General features: G+C 50.2%; 1 protein-coding gene across 7 annotated transcripts in view; it reads right to left on the bottom strand.

The window, feature by feature from the left end:
* The window catches only part of DYNC1I1 (dynein cytoplasmic 1 intermediate chain 1), a 200,208-nt gene that overhangs the window by 73,458 nt on the left and 100,389 nt on the right, over positions 1 to 26,361 (bottom strand). For all 7 annotated transcript variants that reach the window (XM_064166992.1, XM_064166997.1, XM_064166995.1 and 4 more), the window contains 4 exons: positions 18,688 to 18,777; positions 8,495 to 8,657; positions 6,724 to 6,823; positions 1,731 to 1,856 (listed from right to left, as the gene is read on the bottom strand). In XM_064166992.1, the coding sequence (XP_064023062.1) occupies positions 1,731 to 1,856; positions 6,724 to 6,823; positions 8,495 to 8,657; positions 18,688 to 18,777 (479 nt within the window). The remainder of the gene's footprint in view (positions 1 to 1,730; positions 1,857 to 6,723; positions 6,824 to 8,494; positions 8,658 to 18,687; positions 18,778 to 26,361) is intronic.

The raw sequence follows: 26,361 nt of genomic DNA on the forward strand, positions 1-26,361 counted from the left end.
TAACACACACACATCCATGCCCATGCACGTAAATCCTTGTGGCATCTTTGTTGTGCAGGCCTCCACTCCTTGGGAAGTTGTTTTGCAGTAGAGCAAATTGGAAAAACATGCCCAGAATTAAAGGTTACTTAATCGGGTTGAAGCAGTAACTTCAATGCCAGCAACTCCCCCCCACTATGCTCCATCTGATAATGTACCCAAGGCCAAACATAAACTCAGTTCAAAAAGATGTTTGGGTCCTGGAATGTAAAATGACACTTGGCTTACACAATTAGCCAGGTAATCCATAGCCTTCCAGGAGAAGCAGTTTTCACCGCAGGATAATCTGCATTTCACTAATCTCAGCTTGGGAAATGCTATGTGCTGAAACTTTCCCCATATGGCTTTGCAATACCTCTGTCCTGCATTTAATTACCACACAAGGGTATTAATGAAGAGCTTGGAAATTTGGCCCAAGTCTTGTTTCAGAGTTTTGGGTAGTGTGATGGAGATAGAGCCAACCAGCAGAGTAGTTAGCTGATAAGAGGCTGGGCTATTTCATGTGCAAAGGCAGTGGCAAAAGAGGAGTAAACAGACAGGATCACAGGCTCACAGGATGCCAGGGGTTGGAAGGTCTTCCAGTCCAACCCCCCTGCCAGAGCAGGGCCACACAATCCAGCTCAGGGCACACAGGAACACATCCAGACAGGGCTGGAAAGGCTCCAGAGAAGGAGACTCCACAACCTCTCTGGGCAGCCTGTGCCAGGGCTCTGGGACCCCTACTGTAAAGAAGTTTCCCCTTGTGTTGAGCTGGAACCTCCTGTGCTGCAGCTTCCATCCATCGCTCCTTGTGCTATCTCAGGGAGCAGTGAGCAGAGCCTGTCCCCCACCCCCAACCCCCAGCCCTCAGATATTCATAAACATTCATTAAATCCCCTCTCGGCCTTCTCCTCTCCAGATTAAGCAGCCCCAGGGCTCTCAGTCTCTCCTCATCAGGCAGTGCTGCAGTCCCTTCAGCATCCTTGTAGCCCTCCCTTGGACTCTCTCCAGTAGATCTCTGTCCCTCTTGAACTGGGGAGCCCAGAACTGGATGTGATATTCTAGGTGGGGCCTCACTAGGGCAGAACAGACCTCCAGAAATAAACCACCCAACTATTTCTCAACTGCCCCGAGGCTTCTAAAATAGCATGGTCATAACAGAGCCCCGAGTGGAGTGAAACAAAACTGGTTTGCTAACCAAAGGGACAAGCAGAGGGGATCTGCTGGAGTAGTCCTTGTAAATGGGATCTGCTGGAGTAGTCCTTGCAATGTAGACCATTTCAATTAGGCTGTGAGACATGTGCCCAGAAATGCAAAGCCTGCTGCAGAGTTTTCAAGGCAAAAGATGACATTGAGCAGAAGGGAGGCAAGAGCAGGCAGCTCGGAGCGCGGAGGCTGCAAGGAAGCTAACGTGGGTGGGAAAGCATATGCTGCTGCCTGGCTGAGGAAGTGGTACACCACAGTTACTTCATAAGTGCAAAGGCTTTATAAACTAAATCTCCCAGGGACTGTTTTAAATAGACAAAGAATGACAGGCAGCCCTGACAGCCTTTCAGCATTGTTCGAGGAGGCTGCTTGCCTTCTGCAAACACTGCACTGCCGCTTGTACTCCTTCCAAAAGCGCCTATTGTAAACCTCAGCCTCTTCAGAGATGCCCCATGTAGCAAACCCTGTTTTGTCTAGTGTGAAATTAATGGCTTCCTCAGCCTTACCTGACAATGGAAAACATATTCTGGTGTGGTTTTCTTGAACTTCATGTTCCATACCAAGGCAACCCCATCAGGCTCATGTGGAGCATCTTCGTTGTTGTTATAAGATGCAACCATCAGCTCGGGGTACTGGAAAGAGAGAGAAAAAAGCAAACTTAAACAGGATAGATGATGCAGAACCTATGCAGGAGGAGATGAGGCAGCAATAATCTGCACTAAATGTGCAATATCTGCTTTCAATCATGATGCCCTCTAGTCCCAGTGTGGTATTCAGCTTCCTCTTGGCTTTATATTTTCCTCACAGGATCACAGGACCACAGGCTCACAGGATGTCAGGGGTTGGAAGGGACCCAAAGAGATCATCCAGTCCAACCCCCCTGCCAGAGCAGGACCACACAATCTAGCTCAGGGCACACAAGAACACATCCAGACAGGCTTGGAAAGACTCCAGAAATGGAGACTCCACAACCTCTCTGGGCAGCCTGTGCCAGGGCTCTGGGACCCTTACAGGAGAGAAGTTCCCCCTTGTGTTGAGCTGGAACCTCCTGTGCTGCAGCTTCCATCCATTGCTCCTTGTGCTATCTCAGGGAGCAGTGAGCAGAGCCTGTCCACCCCTCCTGACCCCCAGCCCTCAGTTATTCATAAACACTGATCAGATCCCCTCTAAGTCTTCTCTTCTGCAGACTAAGCAGCCCCAGGGCCCTCAGCCTCTCCTCACCAGGCAGTGCTTGGGTCCCCTCTGTGATACTGTTCAGCCTGCAAGAAGAGAAGGCTTCTGGGAGACCTCATAGCTGCATTTCAATGTCCGAAGGGGACCTACAGAAAGGCTGGGGAGGGACTGCTCAAAAGGGCTTGTAGTGATAGGACAAGGAGCAATGGGTGGAAGCTGCAGCACAGGAGGTTCCAGCTCAACACAAGGGGGAACTTCTCTCCTATAAGGGTCCCAGAGCACTGGCACAGGCTGCCCAGAGAGGCTGTGGAGTCTCCTTCTCTGGAGCCTTTCAAGGCCTGTCTGGAAGTGTTCCTGTGTGCCCTGAGCTAGATTTCATAGTCCTCCTCTGGCAGGGGGTTTGGACTGGATGATCTCTTTGGGTCTCTTCCAGCCCCTGACATCCTGTGAGCCTGTGAAAAGTCCAAGTAAAGCAGTGGACCTTATGAGATGTCCAGAGAAGAGCACCTGGCTGCTACAAGCCGATGTGCCAGCAGCCCAAGCTCAGCAGGATCAGTACCAAACTAGGGATGCTTTCCCTCAACACTTCTCAGTGGTCTTTGCAAATCACTGTCACTTTTTGGTTTTCCCAGGTCCATTCCTGCCAAGCCATTCAGCACTGGGTAGGGCAACAGTGCAGCTGGGAGATTTAAAGGAAGCAGAAAGAAACTGCCAATAGTGCTGTTGGGAGCTTTGAATTTGGTCCAAAGCAGGCATCTTAAAAGGCAAACCCCAAAACCCCATCACCCTTCATATCATCATTTGAACCTCTCTGCTCTCAAAATGCATTTGGAACGAATAAACACACATAGCTACAACTTCTGCCAGCAGCAGCTGTTCTTTCCCACTTGGTGTACGCTCCTGTGGACAATACATCACAGAGCTGATGATGTTTCTATTCAAAGTCATTGTTCCAAATGAGCCTGCACCCACGTGTGGGGGAACCAGCAACCACACATGGCTCCCTTGGCAGCCTCTTCCCCATCTTAGGGTGGCTCTGACCAGGCTTTAGCTGCATCCTGGCAGACTGTGGCTGCTGGAACACCTTGAGAGAGCAATTTAACACCCAAATCACTTGCATGGGATTTAGAGCATGCAGCAAACTGATTTGCTCCTGAAGAACGCTTTAGGACGTGGTCTAAGGGCTGTGGTGGTCTTGGGTTGATGGTTGGACTCAGTGATCTTAAAGGTCTTTTCCAACCAAAACAATTCTATGATTCTGTGAACAGAGGGAGTCTAGAGGGTAGTTTAATCTCATACCTGACACACCACCTCTCTGGGCACAGCTGTGCCAACCTGCCCTCCACTGCTCTCACTCATCTCAACCCCCTCTTCTCTCTCCCATGACAGAGATGACAACCACTTCTGACCAGCCAGCTCAGCTGCCCCTTTGAACCTCTGCATCCCACACTGGCCCAGGCCCAATGAACACCAGGCACAGGAAACTCTTGCCAGGGCACCTCATTTTGGCTGAACAGGTTAGGTACCATTTGCACAAGCAGCTGAGCCCACAGTCATGAAGGAGCAGCTACCCTGGCAGGCAGAAGCCACCAGCCTTTCCAGCAGCATGACTGTAGCCAGCTGGGGTGTGTGACCAGGTCTGAAGCACAGGCTTAGAGGCACTTTGGGGTTGGTTCACACTCCTGGGATGTTTAGCAGCATTGTTGGCAGCATGTCTGGCCATAAACAAACACTGCCTCAAATCTTGCTGCTCTCTGCACAGGTGCTGCAACCACAGTTCATGCATCTGACTGGAAGCACAGCTTGGAGTTCACCCAGATGCTGGGCTCACACCTAGCTGGGCACCCCCACCATGAGGCTTTGTGACTCTTGAAAAGGCAGAGTCAAGTGCAGCACCCTAAAGCCAGGCTGGGACTGCACACTCACTGCTTCACCCCACCTTGCCTTTCCAGAGCTTTGCTCCTCCCCAGGCACCCAGCTCCCAGCTGTCCTGGGACTGAGGCCGGGAACAGCCTGGAAATGATGCCCTGGGAAACACCATTCCAGGCTGCTGCCTGAGGGTCCAGAGCCAGGCCAGCGTCCCTGGGGCTGTGGCTTCCTTGGCCTTGGGTCAGCTAAGTTGTCTCCTCATTGATAGGGCAAGGGGATCCTGCTCTTTCTTTTCTCTTGTGTCTTTCCCTTAGATCCTTGCTGAAGCACCTAAGCCTTTTTCCCTTTGCTCTGCAGAAGAACGGAGGGCTACTGGGTTAGCTTTAACGATCCCACATGTTTGGGGCTCTATTTTACAGGGCACTGGCAACAGAATAATTGATTCAATCAATGCACCAAGGCCCTTTGTTTGATTAAGCTTCTGCTTGCCTCCAGGCTGTTTTGCAGCAATGCTTTTATCAGGGAAACTTGGGCAATGTGTGCAGCAGTTCCCAGGAGCATTCAGGCTGTCCTCTGGCACGGGTGGATGCTGCCATGTCCTGGAGCATGGGCGAGAAGCAGAGCCAGCGGTTATGTGAAGTATCTCAATCCAGCTCCTGCCCCAGGATACACCTCAAGGCAGGCAAGAGAGGGGTCAAGGTCCTCCTCCCAAGCGTACAGAAGCCCCCGGGCACAGAGGCGCTGCTGGGGTGGAGAAGCCCAAGCCAGGGTGCTGGGGAGCTGAGCGTGAGGAGTTAACGGAGAGGAAGGCAGGAGGGGCCACCCTGGAACAAAGAGGTGGGAAGCAGAACATGCCTGGGAGCCCCAGGGGCTGAGCAATTACATTTGGCAGTGCTCTTCTGAGGCGGCTTGCTTTTTTTCCCCTTGCTGCCCTGGGAATACAGCAAGAGCTGCCGGTTAGGAAAATATCAGATAAGAATTCCATGTAATTTCCAGCCCCTGAACAAGTGAACAACATAAGATAAGTGTTTCCTCGGGCTCATGTTTGATTTCTGTGGCAATCCATATGTGCTTAAAGGCCACCCACCTCACAGCAGTGCATACCTGTTGTTAAGCTGACACCGGTCTGAAAGTGAAGGGATAAAGCTTCACACACGGCTGCGAGAAGCCTCTCTGCAGCTGCCTGTTGTGCACCACAGCTGCTTGGGCAGCCAGACCTGGACAGCCTTCCAGCAACACTCACTGGGACCCTTCAGCTGCTCTCCTCCCTGCTTGCCTGCCACCTTACTGAGGAGTACCCGGAGGGATGGAAGCAGCTGAGGGGGAAGAAGGGTGGATGGGAGAGTCACTGTGCTCCTTATCCACTGCCTCTCTCCAGCCCCCACACACCACCTGCAGACTTGGCCTGATGTGTCCACATCTAACATGCAGCACAAGGAGCAGCTACTTCTAAGACAAAGTTAAGCAAAGCTTTTTCTCAGCAGTGGGCTGAGCTACTTCTGCAGCACCTTTGCTACACACAGCAGGCTGCTTCAGGGCTCTGGGCACACCACAGAATCACAGAATTGTTTTGGTTGGAAAAGACCTTTAAGGTCACAGAACCATAGAATCAAGCAGGTTGGAAGAGAGCTCCAAGCTCAGCCAGTCCAACCTAGCACCCAGCCCTGGCCAAGCAACCAGACCATGGCACTAAGTGCCCCAGCCAGGCTTGGCTTCAACACCTCCAGGCACAGCCACTCCACCACCTCCCTGGGCAGCCCATTCCAATGCCTGACCACTCTTGCTGGGAAAACATTATTCCTAATATCCAGTCTAAGCTTACCCAGTGGCAGCTTGAGGCCATTCCCTCTTGTTCTATCACTAATTACCTGTGAGAAGAGACCAGCACCAACCGCTCCACAACCTCCTTTCAGGCAGCTATAGACAGTGATGAAGTCTCTCTCAGCCTCCTCTGTTTCACACTACCCATCCTCAGCTCCCTCAGTCACTCCTCATAAGATTTATTCTCCAGGCCTCTTCCCCAGCTTCCTTGCCCCTCCTCTGCACTTGCTCCAGCACCTCACAGAATCACAGAATTAACCAGGTTGGAAAAGACCTCTGGGATCATCGAGTCCAACCTATCACCTAACCCTTCTAATTAACTAACTCATGGCACCAAGTGCCTCATCCAGCCTCCTCTTAAACACCTCCAGGGATAGGGACTCCACCACCTCCCCGAGCAGCCCATTCCAATGGCCAATTGCTCTTTCCATGAAGAACTTCTTCCTACCTCCACATTCCTCTTGTAATGAGGTGCCCAAAACTGCACACAATACTCCAAGCGTGACCTCACCAGAGCAGAGCACAAGGGGACTGCTGGAAAGTCCAACCTTAATAACATCATACTCTGCAGAATGAAGAGCAAACTGGGGCTGGCCTTGTTGTTTTTAGGGAGGGGTTGGAGGCTCCACAGCTTACCTGAAGAGACCAATCCATGCAGGTGACCACACGGTGCTTCGACCAGTGCTCGTCATAGAACTGGCGGTTAAAGGAAAGGTTGGCTCCTGCCTGGACATCTCTGTGTGGATTCAAGCAAAGGGACAGCTGGTCAGTGTCAGGGTTTGAATGCTCTGAAAAGCAAGGTGAAGATTTCTGAGTGCCTCTCAAACCTCTCTCCAGCCTGGCAAAGTTTGCTACTTCCATTTAATTGCTCTCACTGTCTGCTTGCACAGAACTGTAGCATGGTCTGTGTTGGAAGGGACCTTAAGGATCATCTGGATGCAACCTCCCTGCCCTTTGCTGATCTGACAATGAATCTGTACCAAGGAACAGATTTTATATCTGTTGCCCAAACCCACATTTCTTAATTTCCCACTGCCTTCCTGACTCTTCTGGGTAGCTGACCTCAGCCCCCTGAGAACCCAGCCTGACCCTTCTCCTGACTCTTTACCTCCAGGTTATAATCCTCTTCTATTTGATTCCTCAAAATTTGAAGTTGCAGCACCTCCTCCCAGTGATGGAGATGGCAGATGTCTCCTGGCAGCATTAGGATGGGCTGAAGCTCAGTGGTGGCCCAGCACCACCACACTGATGCCTTTAGCTGCTCACAAGGAGTATGCTGTAAAGTACCCTCCAGTAAGCACAGCTGCTGATTTGCCAAGTAGCTTCAACAGAGCTGCATCTGTTGACATGTAAATACTACTCTCTCTCCTCCTAACAAGGTTTGCTTCTTTTGCTCCCCTATCACTTGCTGAACACACAACCTCTCGTTCACAGATCACAGGACATGAGGGGTTGGAAGGGACCTCCATGGATCACCAACTCCAATCCCCCTGTCTGAGCAGGACCAGAGAATGTAGCACAGGTCACACAGGAACACATCCAGACAGGGCTGGAAAGGCTCCAGAGAAGGAGACTCCACAACCTCTCTGGGCAGCCTGTGCCAGGGCTCTGGGACCCTTACAGTAGAGAAGTTCTTCCTCATGTTGAGGTGGAACCTCCTGTGCTGTAGTTTATACTCATTGCCCCTTATCCTATCCCAGGGTGCAACTGAGAAGAGTTTGTCCCCTCCCTCTTGGCCCTCAGCCTTCAGATATTTATAAACATTGATCAGATCCCCTCTAAGTCTTCACCACACCAAAGGGCCCCAGGTCCTTCAGCCTCTCCTCACAGGGCAGTGCTCCAGCCCCTTCATCGTCTTTGTAGCCCTCCCTTGGACTTCCTGGAGTAGATCTCTGTCCCTCTCCAACTAGGGAACCCAAAACTGAACACAACACCCCAGGTGAGGTCTCACCAGGGTGGAGCAGAGGGGGAGCAGAATGTCCCTCAATCTGTCACTTCTTTTCTTATGCACTTAGACTGCAGCCCTTGGGGAGACCATTTCCATCCACACAATGCATAGCAGAGTGGGATCCACAACAGATCTGAGGCAGCAGGAGAACACACACAGGGGCATCCACACAGACATGTGTGTGCAGACATTTCTCTGTTCCAATTGCTAATGCTTGTCTTCAGAAAGTGAAATTCCCTCCCCCAGATGAAACCACCTGCATAAGTTGCCAGAGGACAAACCCAAACTCAGAGCAGTAAGGCACAGAGCCCTTGAACAGAATCATTTTGCCTCACGAAGCAACCCAGGCCTTCATGGGAAGGTTTTTCCACTTCTCTTAACTATGGGAATGTTGAGTTTTAAAATTGGAATTCAGATTACAAAGGCTGCTTAAGAGAAGCAAACAACCCCCAAACTGACCCATCCTTCTCTTCTACATCTCTGCCACTGTAGTCGAAGAAGATGTCTGAATCCTCAGCCAAAGCTCGCTCAATGACGCGGATTGTCCGGTCAAAAAAGATGAGGAATTCTTCTGAGTGGAGCACTTGCTGTTTTTCTTCTTCTGTCAGTTCCCTAGGAGGAGCTTGAAGAAAGAACAGATGTAGTCAAGGCTATGAGATTTCAGCCCTTTCCCCAACAAATCAGTGCCTACAGTGGGTTCCTTTAGCCATGCGAGCTCACCGCAGCGACGGCAAGACGAGAATCAAAGCTTTGCTCTTAAAATCATGACTAAGAATTTTAAAGTGTATTTAAACATGCTCCTGTCTGTTCCCAGAACACAGCATTTACACAGAGGAGATCCTATATCCTAGATATTTATTATTCTGAAATGGAAAATACTTAAAGCCCTCAAATGAAATAAACGGAGCGGTCCTGTGTCAGGAAACGGCTGTGACTGACATTCAGGCAATGCCCAGCTGAGAGAAGCTGAGCCCTTATGTAACAGGGGAGCTGTCAGAAGAGCCAGAGATAAAATAATCTTCTTAACTCAAACTACAGCTCTTTGTGTTAAAAGTGCTCACATAATCTCTTCCTTCACTTCTTCCCATTTCTCCTTGCTGTCACTGATAAGCTTTGTCTTTCTTTTCCAGCCTCTCTCTCTCAAGCAGTGAAGCAAATAAGCAAATACCAAAGCAACATGGAAAGCAGCCTACCAAGCACCACCTTCTTTACCTCAAAGAATAAAGAAAAGAAGAAATAAAACCTCAGTCTTATTCCTTGCAGAGGAATCCTATGAGCCAGAGCAAGAAACGCCACAGAGCTGTGGTTAAAGCTGCACTGGGAGGGGGCAGGAGCCAAGTGGGGCACCCACCAGGATAGCCTGGTCCCTACGAGATCAAGTTGCTTCTTTACAGGTAGGCTGAGATGCTAAAGCTTTGCTTCCCAACAAATATTTCCAGCATGGCCTTTCATTTGCAGAAGACTCTTTGCAGGACACACCAAAGCTACATCTCCATGGTGTAACGACCTATTGGCAAATCCTGACCTAAATGTGAGCATCAGAAGGAAAGGAACTTGGGATGCTGCTGCTGCTGCTGCTACAGTGGAGAATCCTGTGCTCAATCACACTAGCAGGGTGATATTGGTATTGTGGGAGGGCTGCAGATCATTTATCTGCTTTCAAAGCACCATTTTAGTTAGATCTCAGAACTACTTCCCTTAGTTTCTTCAGAGTTATACCAGTCCAGCCCTGCAGCTCCCTTCAATTCCAACATGGAAAGCACTGCTGACATCATCACAGGAGTTATGGGGACAGAGAATTTTGCTCCAGTTTTATAATTAGATAACCAGTCCATCATAAACAGATTTATTCAGAGAATGGTTTAGGTTGGAAGGGACCTCAAAGGTCAGCCAGTTCCAACCCCCTGTGCCATAGGCAGGGACACCTCCCACTAGAACAGGTTGCTCAAGGTCTCATCCAACCTGACCTGGAACACCTCCAGGGAGGGAGCAGCCACAACCTCCCTGGGCAACCTGTGCCAGTGTCTCACCACCCTCACTGCAAAGAACCCTTTCCTAGCATCCGCTTTCAATCTCCCCTCTGCCAGTTCAAACCCATTCCTCCTTGTCCTGTCATGACAAGACCTTGCCAGTAGTCCCTCCCCAGCCTTCCTGTAGTCCTCTTCAGATACTGGAAGGCCACTCCAAGGTCTCCTCAAAGCCTTCTCTTCTCCAGGCTGCACAGCCCCAACTCTCTCAGCCTGTCCTCACAGCAGAGCTGCTGCAGCCCTCTCAGCATCTTGGTGGCCTCCTCTGCACTGGCTCAAACAGTTCCATGTCCTTCCTGTGTTTGGGGCTCCAGAACTGCACCCAGGACTGCAGGTGGGGTCTGAGGAGAGCAGAGCCAAGGGGCAGAGTCCCCTCCCTTGCCCTGCTGCCCACATTGCTCTTGCTGCAGCCCAGCACAGGGTTGTGTCTGGGCTGCACTCACACTGCAGGCTCCTGTTGAGCTTTTCCTCACCCCAGACCCCCAGGACCTGTTCCTCAGGGCTGCTCTCAGCCATTCCCCACCCAGCCTGGAGCTGTGCTTGGGATTGCACCCACCCAGATGCAGGACCTTACACTTGGCCTTGTTGAATGTCTTGAGGTTGGCCTGGGCACAGCTCTGCAGCCTGTCTAGGTCCCTCTGGACGGATCTCTTCCCTTTAGCAAGTGACTGTGCCACAGTCGACTGTGCCACTGACTTGGTGCCATCTGCACTCTTGCTGAGGGTGCACTCGATTGTTCTGTCCTTGGCACTGACAAAGCTGCTAAACAGCACTGGTGCAGCACTGACCCCTGAGGGAGCCACCTGGCACCACTGCAGAACTGCAGAGACCCAAGAGCTTAGTTGGTGATCCAAGGTCTCCTGTATTCAGCTTTACACCACAGTCTGTGCAAATGGTCTTGCAGTCTTCCTAGGCCATGCTGGGGTAAGACACCAGCAGCCAAAGCAGATCATTCAGCCTGGTGCCTCAGAAAACACTCAGCACACCTCCAAGTCTAACTCCCACCCCTCTGACATATACCTGAGCTTAATTACACAATGAGTGCCAGAGTCTCAAGCTGCAGTTTGAACTTATTTTGCAGTAGCTGTGCTATGCCACACAGCTGCTTTCAGCCACCAGGGAGATGCTCTCCACCTGATTTTCCCATGGCTCACATTAGATTTGTGAGTTCCAGTGCCCAAGCACAAAGTCTTCACCAAGCCCAGGGGCAAGGATGGGTTGAAAGGTGCAACAAGCAAGACCAGTGTAGCACTCATGTCCCCAGTTTTCAATGTCCTTGCTCTCAGAGCACTCTGTGCTTGGGAGAGGCTCTCATCACCATGCTCAGGTTTGCCTCAAGGTGCAACAAGCAGGACCAGTGCAGTCCTCATGTCCACCATGCTCAAGTTTGCCTCAAGGTGCAACAAGCAGGACCAGTGCAGTCCTCATGTCCACCATGCTCAAGTTTGCCTCAAGGTGCAACAAGCAGGACCAGTGCAGCCCTCATGTCCCCAGTTTTCAATGTCCTTGCTCTCAGAGCACTCTGTGCTTGGGAGAGACTCTCATCTCCACGCTCAGGTTTACCTCAACTGGTCAAAGTATTAACTCTGAAAGACAAAACCCCTCTGTGCTATACCTGGGCTAAATATAGAGGGTAGGAGAAAAGCAAAAGGTGGAGAAGCAATTTGGCCCTCAGGAGACAGAGCAGCTGTGAAGTTAAAAAGTTTAGTCTTTGATGATCTCCTATGGTCTTGGCCCTATGCCTCCTACCACATGGTCCCTACGGAGCTCCACACTTCCAGAGAATATCTCCATGTCCCTGCGTGGTCTCCCCTGAGCAGCAGAGCAACAATTACCAAGGCAGGAGCACAATTTGCCTCTAAGTGCTTTAGACAGAAGCAATGCATGTGAGGAAAAAAGAAAGAAGTCCAGGCTGACCCCACTGCAGCATCCACTGCTGAATGGTAATTGGCACTGAGGGATCTCGTCTGGCAAGGGAGCCTGTAATGAGGCAATACCCCACTGTCACCACTAAAGCATCGCTTCCTGGGAATCAAAGGCAGCAAGCAAGACAAGGCAGCAAAATGGCCCAAAAGGGGAGAAAATAACTGCAAAGGCAACTGGAAAACTCATTCTGAAACCACCCCAAATGGTAAAGATGATTTGCTAAATCAAAGCCTCTCCACGGCTTGGCAATACAAATTTATTACTCGGCTCTTTGCCAGCTCCAACTGGCAAAGAAAACACAGCACCCTCCCTCCCACCTGCCCCCCCAAAAAATCAGCAGCAAGGGAAAAGGCAACAAGAAAACATAACCAGCTTGGGAGCTGCAGAGTGTTCCCCAGCCTTGGAGACACACCGAGACTGCAGCTCTACCTCAGCAAACTCTCCCTTGCAGTTGGGAATGATCCGTGGGAGGCCAGCAGCCTATTAAAGCCTCTTCAGCAGCAGCAGCAGCAGCAAACACCTCGGCTGAAGTTTGCAGGGCATCAATCAGCTTACCTCATGCATCTGAGTGACACACCAGATGCCTCCTGGCAATAAGCAAGCTTCGTGTTTTAACCTTTTCTTCTTTCATTCGGCTGCCTGTGAAGTTTTATTTGAGGCAATCTCTCCTTACAAGAATGTTAACATCATCACTATTTGCTTTTCCCCCGTGTAAAACACTGCAGTAACAACTGCAAAGACATGAAACATAAGCAAGAAGAGCCCAGAGAGGCAGGCTTGTCCTTTCAGAGAGGAAGAGTTTCTAACCATTTATCTTTCAGAGCTGCTTCCATTTTCCCCTTGTTCCTTCTCCCTCTCTGCCCATTACCTCCAATAAAAATAAAAAGAATAGCTGCAATTTTCTGCAATTTTTCTTCCTATTTGGGAGCTTTACAGTTCCTTTGATCTCAGCTTTCAGGAGACACAGGCTCTCTTCAAGGAAAAACTCTCAGGAACTTAAGTAGCTGATCAAAGTTCTGTGTCGTTGGGGTTTTTTCCTTGCCTTTGTTTTGTCAGAGGGACCTATGTGATGTGACAATACCTTCAGAAAGCCCTCCAAGAACACAAGCATTTGCCTTCCAGGATCTGCTCTGCCTGCTGGGAAGAACAACCACACCACAGCTAACCCTGCTCTCATGCTCAGGGTAGAGGGGCTCCTCAGAGGGACTTGGATAGGCTCAGCCCAACGGGGCAACATTAATGGGATGAGCTTCAGCAAGGCCAAATGCCAGCTCCTGCACTTGGGTCACAACAAGCTCAAGCAGTGCTACAGGCTTGGGGCAGTGTGGCTGGAGAGCTGCTGGCAGAACAAGAAGAAGAAGTGAATGGGAAAAAAGGATGAATTAATGAAACCAGCAGAGCAGGAAGCAGCCTTAGTATAAGCTCAGAGACACAACAAGAGGCAGAAGATCCATAAAACCCTTTTAAGAGCTGCCTTAATTCTTCCAGCCTGTATTTAAAGCCATGTGAACTGGAGGTGTGTTGACAGGTGAGGGTGGTGGAAGGGTACAGCATGAGAACATATGTGCCTCATCCTGGTGTCATATGTGCCATATCCTGGTGTCATATGTGCCATATCCTGGTGTCAGATGTGCCTCATCCTGGTGTCAGATGTGCCTTACCCTGATTTGTGCTGGGATCCTGGTTGTGCTGGGGTTCAAATGCAAGTCCTTTCATGGCACAATAGCTGAAGATGCAAAGGGAGATTTCCAGGTGCATGTAGGGGTTTTTCAGTTCTGGAGTAGCAAGGTCCTGAGCCTTTGCTTTGAGGCTGTGCCAGGCAGGGCTCATGCCATGCTTCTGCAAGGGCCATGCCGAGCAACATCCCTCAGCACAGCTGAGCTGGGCTACCAGGATGGGTTGGCACACCTGAGCTTGCTGTGGTGCTACTGGCAGTGAAACCATGGTGTTAGAGGTTATTACAAACCTCAAAGAGAGCAGAGGGGCAAAGCCAGCAACCTTGGCCTGCTTCTTCAGTGCTGGTGCTGGATGATGTGGTATAATTGCTCCCTTTGCTCTCGCTTGACCCCAGTTCCTCCCCTTCCTTTTTCTTGACCCCAGTTCCTCCCTTTGCTGAGCTTGGGATTCTGGTTTCAGTTGTCACTGATACTGCAGCTCAGAATGTAAGCTGGAAGGCAGCTTGCACTCCCCTGTTGCAGTTCTTGCTGAGCAATGACAGCCTTGCAATGCCTAAAGACCTGCACCAACTCCCCCACCTCAGCCTGCTGCGTGGCCACCAGAGAGCCGTGCACAGGGCCAGGGCAAGAGGTGGGCACAGCAGGAGTCTGAAGCTGCAAATCTCAGCCTTCCCTGCAAGGTTCCTTGGACACAGTCGTGGCTTTGGGTAAATGCGAGTTGAGGCTCACCTGGCAGGCTCTGCCCAGCCCATCCCACCGTTCGTGTGGTTTCTACTGGCACAAAGAGGCGCCTTAGGTGGAGCTCCAGAGCTCTCTGGTGGTGGAAAGCCCCAGCCCGCTTGATGCCACAGTTTGAGACTTTGTTTATGCCGTCAGGAGAGGCTGGGAACAGGCAGAGTCCAGCCCAGTTCATTGGCAGGTATCCCACACTTGGCTCTTCCAAACACAGTGAGGACACCAGGCAACTGTGACATGGGTGGCAACAGGCAGCTCCGTGGGAGAAACACAAAGGGGTCCCAAGGCTTCATATGCTTCAAACAGCCAACAGGGCTGGGCTTCAAACACCCTGGAGTGGGAGGGCTGAGCTGCTTCTCTGCCTTTAGCATCTCCATAGCATTCCCAATGCTCCAAAACCTTTTAACAGCCAACGGGGCTGGGCTTCAAACACTCTGGGGATGTTTGAGCTGCTTCTCTGTCTTTAGCATCTCCACAGCATTCCCAACGCTCCATATGCTTCTGACAGGCAACAGACCAAGGCTTCACCTGCCACTCCAAAACCACTTTGCATAGTTCAGGATGCTCCTTTGTCCTTAGCACCCAACCTGCTGAATTATCCCACCAAACTCCACAGAGCAACTCTGAGGTGTCTTGGGAGGCAAGATAAGGAAATGAAGCATGCAGATCTGGAGCCCCCAACACAAGAAGGACATGGAACTGTTGGAGCCAGTCCAGAAGAGGCCACCAAGATGCTCATAAGGCTGCAGGACAGGCTGAGAGAGTTGGGGCTCTGCAGCCTGGAGAGGAGAAGGCTTCGAGGACACCTTGGTCTTCCAGTACCTGAAGGGGGTTACAGGAAGGTTGGGGAGGGACTGTTGACAAGGCCTTGTAATGACAGGATGAGGAGGAATGGGTTTGAAGTGGCAGAGGGGAGATTGAAAGTGGATGTTAGGAAATGGTTCTTTGCAGTGAGGGTGGTGAGACACTGGCACAGGTTGCCCAGGGAGGTGTTGAAGTCCAGGCTGGATGAGGCCATGAGTGACCTGTTCTAGTGGGAGGTGTCCTTGCCTATGGCAGGGGGTTGGAATTGGATGATCTTTTGAGGTCCCTTCCAACCTAAACCATTCTATGATCCTACGATTCTATAAGAGACATCTGTAGAATTAAACTGGACTGCCAAGAAACCTCAGAGGCAAAAAACCAACCCATCATCTTTCCTCTTGAAAATGCCATTACAAAAGCATAGAATCAGCCAGGCTGGAATAGAGCTCCAAGCTCAGCCAGCCCAACCTAGCACCCAGCCCTATCCAGTCAACCAGACCATGGCACTAAGTGCCTCAGCCAGGCTTGGCTTCAACACCTCCAGGCACAGCCACTCCACCACCTCCCTGGGCAGCACATTCCAATGCCAATCACTCTCTCTGACAACAACTTCCTCCTCACATCCAGCCTAGACCTGCCCTGGCACAACTTGAGACTGTGTCCCCTTGTTCTGTTGCTGGTTGCCTGGCAGCAGAGCCCAACCCCACCTGGCTACAGCCTCCCTGCAGGTAGTTGCAGACAGCAATGAGCTCTGCCCTGAGCCTCCTCTGCTGCAGGCTGCACACCCCCAGCTCCCTCAGCCTCTCCTCACAGGGCTGTGCTCCAGGACCCTCCCCAGCCTTGCTGCCCTTCTCCAAACACCTTCCAGCACCTCAACACCTCTCTTGAATTGAGAAGCCCAGAATTGGACACAGCACTCAAGGTGTGGCCTGAGCAGTGCTGAGTCCTGTTGGCTTGGGGAGATTCAACAGACTGGCTCCAAGCTTTATTCCTTTTTTTAAGCCTGACCTATTTTTGAGTCACATTGGAGGAAAAAATGCTTTGTCTTTCTGCCCTTCTCCTTCCTATGTTGGTTTTCACTTCCCTCTAACTCCAAAAAGGCCACACTGAGATATATCTATATGATTTTTTTTCCTCTTTAATCTGTTAAAAAATGTGCTCCCTGAGCTGAAACCAAATTTCAGCCCAGAGCAAATTTTTTTACGTCTGGGTTATAAATCCCTGAAAAACAGGATTCAGAGTGGAAGTGCTGACACAGCCTTAACTGCTGGAGAGCAGTGTGAATGGCGCCACTATAACATCTATTAGAGATCCTTTCAAAAGTTTGCAAAATATTGTCTTGCCTGGCAGAGAACAAGAAGCCAGAGTGCTCCATGCCAACACAAACATGCTTTTAACCCATTATGTGCTAATTTGCAGAGGGGAGAGAGAGAGAGAAAAGAAAGCCAAGCTCTTCGTTCTGAGGAGGCTCACCCAAGAGCGCAGCACCAACAGGAAGTGTTCTTCTGAACTCCTGCTCGACTTGTAACATGGTTTTAATCACTTCCATGGAACACAAACGATGCCTTCGAGCTCCCAGTGCTGCTCAGAACATGAGAAGGGCGATTACAGCAGGGAGGGAAATGGCATTCTCCTGGCACCGGGGAAGAGCCAGCACGGAGAGAGCCACAGCAGGCGCTGGAGAAGGGACTCTGTTCTCATCAGGGCTTCAGCTGATGGCCATCAGGCTGCACCAGCACAGCCTGCAGCTCAAGGTCACTTCTACCAGGCAATGAGGATGTGTTCTCCCTTCAGCCCAGGCAAGTGTAAGCACCTACTAAACCAAGCTCTGCCTTGCTCCTCCTGCCTGCACCTTGTGTCTGATACTAGGGCTAAGCCAGCTCAGTTAATCTAGGGGGGATGTAAGCACCTCACAAAGTTGGTTCTGCTAAACCAAGCTCTGCCTTGCTCCTCCAGCCTGCACCTTGTGTCTGATACTAGGGCTAAACTAGCTCAGTTGATCTAGGAGGGAGTGTAAACACCTCACAAAGTTGGTTCTGCTAAACCAAGTTCTGCCTTGCTCCTCCTGCCTGCACGTTTTGTCTGATACTAGGGCTAAACTAGCTCAGTTGATCTAGGAGGGAGTGTAAACACCTCACAAAGTTGGTTCTGCTAAACCAAGCTTAGTATTGAGGGTCCCTTCAGTGTGTGAGGAGAGCCAATGTGAGCACTAAGGACCAGACTCAGATTTTGTGGACACTGCTGTAAACTACGAGGAGGGAGCATCCAGTGCTGTATTCCAGTTAACAATTTCATGGTCTCCTCCCTGTGAAACAACTCCCTATTTTTCCCTATAGGGAGATTATTTTGTGCAAACCAAAGCCAAGGCCACAGAACAATCCTGATAACAATGACTGCAGCAAGAAGCTACATAGATTCCACCTGAGGAAGTTAACCTTTCAAGAAAGTAAAGTCCTGGCCATGCAGAAGTGCTGGAGAGGTAACTCATTTCCTCTCACACTGGAGTTGCTGCTACTTTAGCTCTTTCTTCCCCCCCTACCCCACAGAGGAGTGAGCACTGACTCCCAGAACAGCCAGCAGTCTAGCACATTTCCAGATGAGCAAGACCAAACTTCACTGACTCCCAGAACAGCCAGCAGTCTAGCACATTTCCAGATGAGCAAGACCAAACTTCACTGACTCCCAGAACAGCAGTCTAGCACATTTCCAGATGAGCAAGACCAAACTTCACATCCCCCTTCAAATTCTGAAAGCTAGAAGAAGCCAAGAGAAGCAATCAAGAGGACCCCAGCAGATCTACCATGAGGACCACTTCAGCAGCTGTCTGCTGTCTGCACCAGAAAGAAGCAGTAACCTTCATTTTGGTATTTTGGTCTTTTGTAGTTCTGTGGAGTGCCTCAGCCCACAGAAATGGATAGAGGGGGTGGACCTGCCTGGCTTCAGCTTTATCCCCAAATAGGGGCAGCTCTTCCAAAACCAAACCTTTCTTTTGACAGTGAACACTTTGCAGCCAAATGGTTTTCTGCTGGAGGGTTTCTGACCATCACAACGTTTAAGTTTGCTCCTCTCAAACGAGCGAACCGTTATGGTCTTTAAGCACTTCTGAAGGCCAACCAATTTTATGGAGCTGCAGGAATGCCTGGTATTCCCATCTTAAATCTGTCATGCAAGCAGGCTACTCGAGGCAGAGGACAAGTAAGCACCAGTCCTGGAATCCAAGAATCTCTACTTTGTTCCCAGATTATGAGGACATGTAGCTTCTTCTAAACAGATGGAGTCTTGTGCCTTTCACAAGCTGCTCAGACCTACCAGCTGGGTCACTAGGATACAATGTTCTGCTTTTATGCTGCTGATATGGTTTTTAACCAAAAAACAACCCTGGCAACTGGTCAGGTTTTGCAGTGTTCTCACTATTAGAAGCTACCTACTTGCAGGATTCAGTCCTTCAAAGCTGTAACAAAATCCTGTTCATTTTTCCCAGTACCTTCTTTCACTTCCTGCTTCTGGTCTTGGTTTTCCGTCTCCAAGTCGTCCTGTGCTTTGGGCTCCACCAGCTCCTCATCATCTTCATCCTCTGAAAAAAAAACAGAAAAGAAAATACAAAAAGGATGAAAAAGATTTGTAAAATTCTGCTCTTGAGAGGGGATGGGAATAGTGGAATCTGCTTCAGGAATGCAGCAAACACAGGTAAAGCAGAGGGGAATGGAAACGTCTCAGATATTACCCCCCCAGACTGCAAGGCAATCTGCTAGCACAGGGCACCTGCCACTTCTGCTCCCTGTGGCAACTTCCCATCTCAGATGTCAGCTGAATATCTCCCTGACCTCACAGATGACTTCTTGGATGGCATAAGAACAGATGCAAGCACGTTTCAGCCTGGCAGCTATTCCTCGGCTGGGACACCTGCTCTCCAGACACCTCATTTCCAATTCAATTCTCACCAGATTAATTTGTCTTTTGACCTACAGGAAGGGGTTAAACAGAAACCTGACCTCGGGTCAGATGCCACTAGCAAGTAAACAAGCATGGTACAGTTCTGAAAAGTCATCACCATCAGCCAGGAGAACACAGCAACCAGAAGTGGCATTTGGAGCTTAAAAGCCATTCTTGCATTAATAGGAATTTAATGAACACTAAAATCTGACACATGTCAGTTACCCCTGCCAGATGTTGTAGTGACCTTTCCTGACCTATGCAAATGCCTCTCTCCCTTCCCCTCTCTCCCCACACTCACATGTTCTCATTTTATTCAGGAAGGCAAACCATTCATTCCTTGATGTCTGCCTGAAGTTACAAGGCTTCTGATTGTCCAGACCAAAGCATCACACGAGCAGTGCTGGCAAGGCAACGCTGCACCAAAATAACTTTCCTAACCCAGGGCCAGCACCCAACCTTCTCACACTCTTGAGAAGGCAGCACTGCAACAGGCTGCCCAGGGTGGGTTCTGGGGTCTCCCTCTCTGGAGATATTCAAACCCCACCTGGATGTGTTCCTGTGTGACCTGCTCTAGGTGATCCTGCTCTGCAGGGGGGTTAGACCAGATGAGCTTTGGAGGTCCCTTCCAGCCCCTGACGTGCTGTGATGCTGTGATGCTCAGCCTTGTAGACTGAGTGAACTACAAGGACTAGAAAGAGATCTGGTTTCCAAAAGTGAGTTACAGCAATGGACAATCAGCTTCAGCAAATGCATAGGCTATGAAGGAATTCTTTTGAGGGGATTCTGGAGCCTGATGCACCACCAAGCTCCTCTGGTAGCCTGGGTTGGTCCACCCCAAGACAGAACACGTGTCCTGGCCCTGGGGCTGCAGCTTCTTCAGGGCTTTCTGAGCAATCTGCCCAGCACCTCTCCAGGCACACTCCCTGCTCTAACCCTGCCTTGGTAACATGGCCTGGAAGTGGGCATGGGGCAACATGTGCAACTGCTCAGCTCTTGGCACCTTCTCCTGCAAAGCCTGGCTGATCCTTCTGCCTTTGGTTGCATGCCTAGAGCCCATTCCTGCTTCTAAAGCAGAGTAGTTGTGAATGGCTGAGGCACAGCTGGAGCAGGGATTGGTACTTCAGCACTCATTAAGGTAGATCTTCTTCACCTTCCTTCCTTCCTTCCTTCCTTCCTTCCTTCCTTCCTTCCTTCCTTCCTTCCTTCCTTCCTTCCTTCCTTCCTTCCTTCCTTCCTTCCTTCCTTCCTTCCTTCCTTCCTTCCTTCCTTCCTTCCTTCCTTCCTTCCTTCCTTCCTTCCTTCCTTCCTTCCTTCCTTCCTTCCTTCCTTCCTTCCTTCCTTCCTTCCTTCCTTCCTTCCTTCCTTCCTTCCTTCCTTTCTTCCTTCCTTCCTCCCTTCCTCCCTCCCTCCCTCCCTCCCTCCCTCCCTCCCTCCCTCCCTCCCTCCCTTCCTCCCTTCCTTCCTCTCTCTTCTGGGAACAATCAAAGCCAAGTTTCCCTAGATTTATTTGCAGCAGAAAAAAATAACTAAAGGCTATTATGTTCCTGTGAGACAGGTGAGGCACTGGAACAGGTTGTCCCAAGAGGTTGTGGATCCATCCCTGGCAGTGTTCAAAGGCAGGTTGGATGGGGCTTTGAGCAAGCTGGTCTAGTGGAAGGTGTCCCTGCCCATGGCAGGGAGGTTGGAACTGGATGTCTTCAGGGTCCCTTCCAAGACAAACCATTCTATGCTTCTATGACTATGATTCCATCACAACACATGCCATGCCTCTTGCCAAGGGGATTCACAGCAACACACAGGTTTGACTAAGAACACAGTGCAAGAGCTTTTAGCAGGAAAGCCACAGGGCCAAAGGGTTGGACCTTAGGCATGGAGTGGTGGCGAGGCCCTGGAGCTCAAGTCCTGCACTGCTCGCTCCTGGCTACAGCTGCTGGCAGCTCAGGGCAGAGGATCTGGGGCTCTGCTGGTGCCATGGTTAAAAGGATGAGGAGTTGAGGGACATGGTCTAAGAGTCGTGTACAGGGAGATGCTAGCTTATAGTTACACTTGATGGTCTTAATATCCCTTCCAACCAGGCCATTCTCTGATTCTGTGAGTAGAGGAAATGGCCTCAGGTAGTGTCAGGAAAGGTTTGGGTTGGATATTAGAAGAAAAACAAACTTCACTGAAAAGGTTCTCAAAGCCTGGCACAGGCTGCCCAGGGAGATGGCTGAATCCCCATCCCTGGAGGGGATCCAAAGAGGCAGAGATATGGTACCGAGGGGCACAGCTTAGCATCAGGCTTGGCAGACAATGGTTGGACTCAATGACAGAATCACAGAATGGTCTAGGTTGGAAAGGACCTCAAAGCTCATTCAGTTCCAACCCCCTGCCATAAGCAGGAACACCTCCCACTGGAACAGATCACTCAAGGCCTCATCCAACCTGATCTTAAACACCTCCAGGAAGGTTGTGGAGCACAGAATCACCCAATGTGATCTTTGATCACATTGGGTGATTCTGTGCTCCACAACCTCCCTGGGCAACCTGTGCCAGTGTCTCACCACCCTCACTGCAAAGAACCCTTTCCTACCATCTAGTTTGAATCTCCTTTCTGCCAGTTCAAACCCATTAATACCATGATCCGAAAGGTCTTTTCCAAGTAAAACAATTCTGTGGTACTCAGATTGAATGCTCCACTGCAGTAGCTGTCCAGAGAGATGATGACACTTGTGTTGTTGCAGAAGACAAGCAGCCTTTCCCTCTTTAAGAGCATATCTGACACTGGCAAGTTCACAGAAAACCACTTTTTAACTGCTTGCATCACAGCAGCAGGAGCCTTCTAGTCACACTTGGCAAAGACAGAGCTGCTCCTAGCACCTGTTCAGAAGATCTGCATCAGAGCCCAACTGTCTCTTAAGGGAACCACATGAAAAAGAGCTCCTAATGACGTGTGTAGCTGCTGTGTAAGAGCTCTGCTTTGTAGGTCTCCAAGGACTTCTCAACGAGGCCAGTTTTATTATGCTCCCTTCCCACACAGGAGCCGCCAGAGAGAGCCACTCGCTGCCGATCGCTTCTTACACCAGCAGCTGAGTCAACAGAGGGCTGGCTTCAGAGTTTCAGCCTAGACTCCTGCCCACTAAGGCCACTTTACCTTCTACTGTAAATAAATAACTCTTCAATGGAAATGATCATTAAACACTTAGGTTAAAGATGTTTGTCTGCTGAAGCCTCTGGAGCCACACATGGCATTAACACAGAGCAGCAGAGCTGGACTAAATACCATTTCTTAACTCAGAGATGATGGATCCTTGGGCTCTAAGAAGTGGCCAACTAGACCCAACTGTGCTTTGTTTAATGTGATGAAGTAAAAGCAGAGCAATTGTTCTCAGCTTGTACTTAGCCTGAACACTCCTGCTTCTGTTCCAGCCCAGAAGTCCTCAGACCCCACCTGCAGTCCTGGGGGCAGTTCTGCAGCCCCCAGCACAAGTAGGACATGGAAGTGTTGGAGCCAGTCCAGAGGAGGCCACCAAGATGCTCAGAGGGCTGCAGCAGCTCTGCTCTGAGGACAGGCTGAGAGAGTTGGGGCTGTGCAGCCTGGAGAGGAGAAGGCTTCCAGGAGCCCTTGAAGTGGCCTTCCAGTATCTGAAGGGGGCTACAGGAAGGCTGGGGAGGGACTATTGACAAGGTCTTGTCATGATAGGACAAGGAGGAATGGGTTTGAACTGGCAGAGGGGAGATTTAGACTAGATGTTAGGAAGAAGCTGTTTGCAGTGAGGGTGGTGAGACACTGGCACAGGTTGTCCAGGGAGGTTGTGGAGCACAGAAGCACCCAATGTGATCAAAGATCACATTGGGTGCTTCTGTGCTCCACAACCTCCCTGGATGTGTTCAGCACCAGGTTGGATGAGGCCTTGAGTGGCCTGTTCTAGTGGGAGGTGTCCCTGCCTATGGCACAGGAGGGTTGGAACTGGATGATCCTTGAGGTCCTTTCCAACCTAAACCAATCTATGTTTCTATGATTTTCTTTACTGGTTGGCTGAGCTTTTGGGTTGCCAGTTTTCAGCAGCTTGCACTGGCACTGCTCAAATAGTTTACTAAATACCTACTTTTTATTCTTTCTTTTTTTAAGGGCTGATGGAATCATAGCTCCCTGCTCTGCTAATATATGCCCCAGCAGTCAGCATGGTGTGCATTCTTCTGGGGTAGAAGATTTACACCTCCTCAGACCTCCATCTCTAAGATTAGATAAGCTGGAGCTTCTGTGTGTTGGTTTTGGTAGTGACAGCCACACTGAAGTGGACTGACAGCTCTGCTTTTAGTTCTGGGTAGGTACAAACAATCCCTTCACTAAAGACCTATCTTTGACAATAACAATTTAATTAGCACCACAATTACATCTTATATTGCCTGAGTCATTGATCTGTGAGAAGCCAGTGGGTTATTGGATGGGGTTTTATGTCAACATCAACCTTCCTTCAGTGCATGAAGAGGATCAGCCACGCATATGACACGTTCAATAAAATCAAAGTGTCTTCATGAGAAGCAAACCTGATATTTGCAGCTACAAAATGGTTAATGGTTGATGATCTTCAGAGTTTTTTTCCAATCAAAATCATAGAATCAACCAGGTTGGAAGAAACCTCCAAGCTCACCCAGCCCAACCTAGCACCCAGCCCTGCCCAAGCAACCAGACCATGGCACTAAGTGCCCCAGCCAGGCTTGGCTTCAACACCTCCAGGCACAGCTACTCCACCACCTCCCTGGGCAGCCCATTCCAATGCCAATCACTCTCTCTGACAACAACTTCCTCCTCACATCCAGCCTAGACCTGCCCTGGCACAGCTTGAGACTGTGTCCCCTTCTGTTGCTGCTTGCCTGGCAGCAGAGCCCAACCCCACCTGGCTACAGCCTCCCTTCAGGGAGCTGCAGACAGCAATGAGCTCTGCCCTGAGCCTCCTCTGCTGCAGGCTGCACACCCCCAGCTCCCTCAGCCTCTCCTCACAGGGCTGTGCTCTATGATGCTGTGAAATTCTAACTGCATGAAATGCTACTGATTCTCTGATGCTATGAAATACCAGAAATGTTGTATTACTTCTGCAATTTAATTATTTCTGCTGTTTCTGTCATGAAAGAATTACAACCTGAGCAAGGACAAGCACACTGTGTTTGTACTGACATAAGTCTTGCTCAAACAAGTTGAGTGTTACAGAATCATAGAATGGGAGGGGTTGGAAGAGACCTCTGGAGTCAGGACCTCATCAAGTCCAACCCCAGCCCTACCAGTGGTGGTTCACATAGAGAAGGTCACACAGGAACACATCCAGGTGGGTTATGAATGCTTCCAGAGATGGAGACTCCACCACCTCTCTGGATAGCCTATTCCAGTGCTCTGTCACCCTTAAATTGAAGAAGTTCCTCCTCCTGTTTAGATGCAACTTCTTACGCCCACGTTTGTGCCTGCTACCCCTTGTCATGTCACTGGGCACCACTGAGCAGAGCCTGGCCCCATGCTCCTGACACCCACCCTGTAAGTACTGATCAGCAATCCTCTGATACTCTTTCCCAGACTAAGAAGTTCCAGTGTCCCAACCTTGCCTTGGGAAAGAGATGTTCCAGACCCCTTTGTAGCCACAACCTTTGCTGTACCCACTCCAGTAGCTCCCTGTCACTCTTGAGCTGGGGAGCCCAGAACTGGACACAGTTATTTCAGGTGTGGCCTCACCAGGGCAGAGTGGAGGGGAAGAAGAACCTCCCTCGACTCTTTTTGACGCATGCCAGGATGCCATTGGCCTCCTTGGCCACAGGGGCACACTGCAGGCTGCAGGGCATCCTGTTGTCCCTTAGGTCCTTATTCCCAGAGCTGCCTGCAGCAGGTCAGCACCCAGCCTGTGCTGCTGCAGGGGGCTGTTCTTCCCCACATGCTGGACTCTGCACTTGCCCTTACTGAATTTCCTTAGGTGTCTCCCTGCCAAGCTCTCAAGCCTGCCCAGGTCACGCTGGAAAGCAGCACAGCCTGGGCAGTGTCAGCCACTCCAAGCAGTTTTGTATCAACAGCAAACAGGCTGAGGGTCTGCTCTGTCCCTCACCCAGATCATCGACGAGTACAGTGAGTAGGGCTGGACCCCAGAGTGACCCCTGGGGCACACCACTAACCACAGGCCTCCATCACATGCATCTCCCCTACAAAGAGAGACTGAGAGGGGATCTGATCAGTGTCTATAAATACCTGAGGGGGGGTGCCAAGAGGAGGAGGCCAAGCTCTTTCTGGTAGTATGCAGTAATAGAAAGAACAATGAGTACAACTGGAACACAGAAGGTTTCACCTCAACATGAGAAGAAACTTCTTCACAGTGAGGGTGACAGAGCCCTGGAGTAGGCTGCCAAGAGGTTGTGGAGTCTCAAAACATGCCTAGATGCATTCCTGTGTGGACTACCCTGGGCAATCCTGCTTTTGGCAGGGGGTCAGGACTTGATGATCTCTGGAGGTCCTTCCAGCCTCTAACATTCCGGGATTCTGTGATCTAGACAACTGCCCCACGCTGTTGGCCCTCCTCTGGGAAGGAGCTAAAGTTCAGTCTTCCCTTTTTTAAGCACATACTTTCCATCCCTAGCCAAACATGCACCAAGCTAGGGAACACTTCACTTTCTCAAGCAGGACTGGTTGACATTTCCCATTTTTGAGAGCTCCATGATTTGCAATCTGTCTGAATGACCTATTTTTCACATAAAGTCAGGCTTGGAAATGTCTCCAGGTTTGGTTTGGTTTGATTTTTTTTTCCTTTCTTTCTTTCACTTTCATCTTCTGACTGCCCTTTGAAGCAAGAAGAGAATTGATTCATCAGTGGATTTTGTTTGCAGAGTGGGATGTGAGGCTGGACGTACATTGGGCACCCATTAGTCATCCCAGATGGAAATGTTCTTGCATGTGGGCTCCTCCTGGCAATAAGCAGCTGCCTCCTGAAATGTGCTTCACTTAGCCAAAGCAGGGAGGACTACTCAGTGCTGAACACTGAGAAAAAAGCAGAGGTGAGCAGATCTTGGCCTGAGCTCTGTGCAATGGGCAATACGTTTTAGATGAGGATTTCATGTGAGCTTCAGCTTGCGAGCATATTTGTGTGCCAGAACCATAAGGTAGCTTTGCCTCCTACTGAGAAATTTAAGTGTGCACTGGACAACACAGAGAAGCTCCAGGTCATCCTTCTAGAGGTGCCTATCCTGATATAGAATCATAGAACCAAGC

The sequence above is a fragment of the Pogoniulus pusillus genome, chromosome 28 (genome assembly GCF_015220805.1).
Source record: "Pogoniulus pusillus isolate bPogPus1 chromosome 28, bPogPus1.pri, whole genome shotgun sequence".
Classification (NCBI taxonomy): Eukaryota; Metazoa; Chordata; class Aves; order Piciformes; family Lybiidae; genus Pogoniulus; species Pogoniulus pusillus.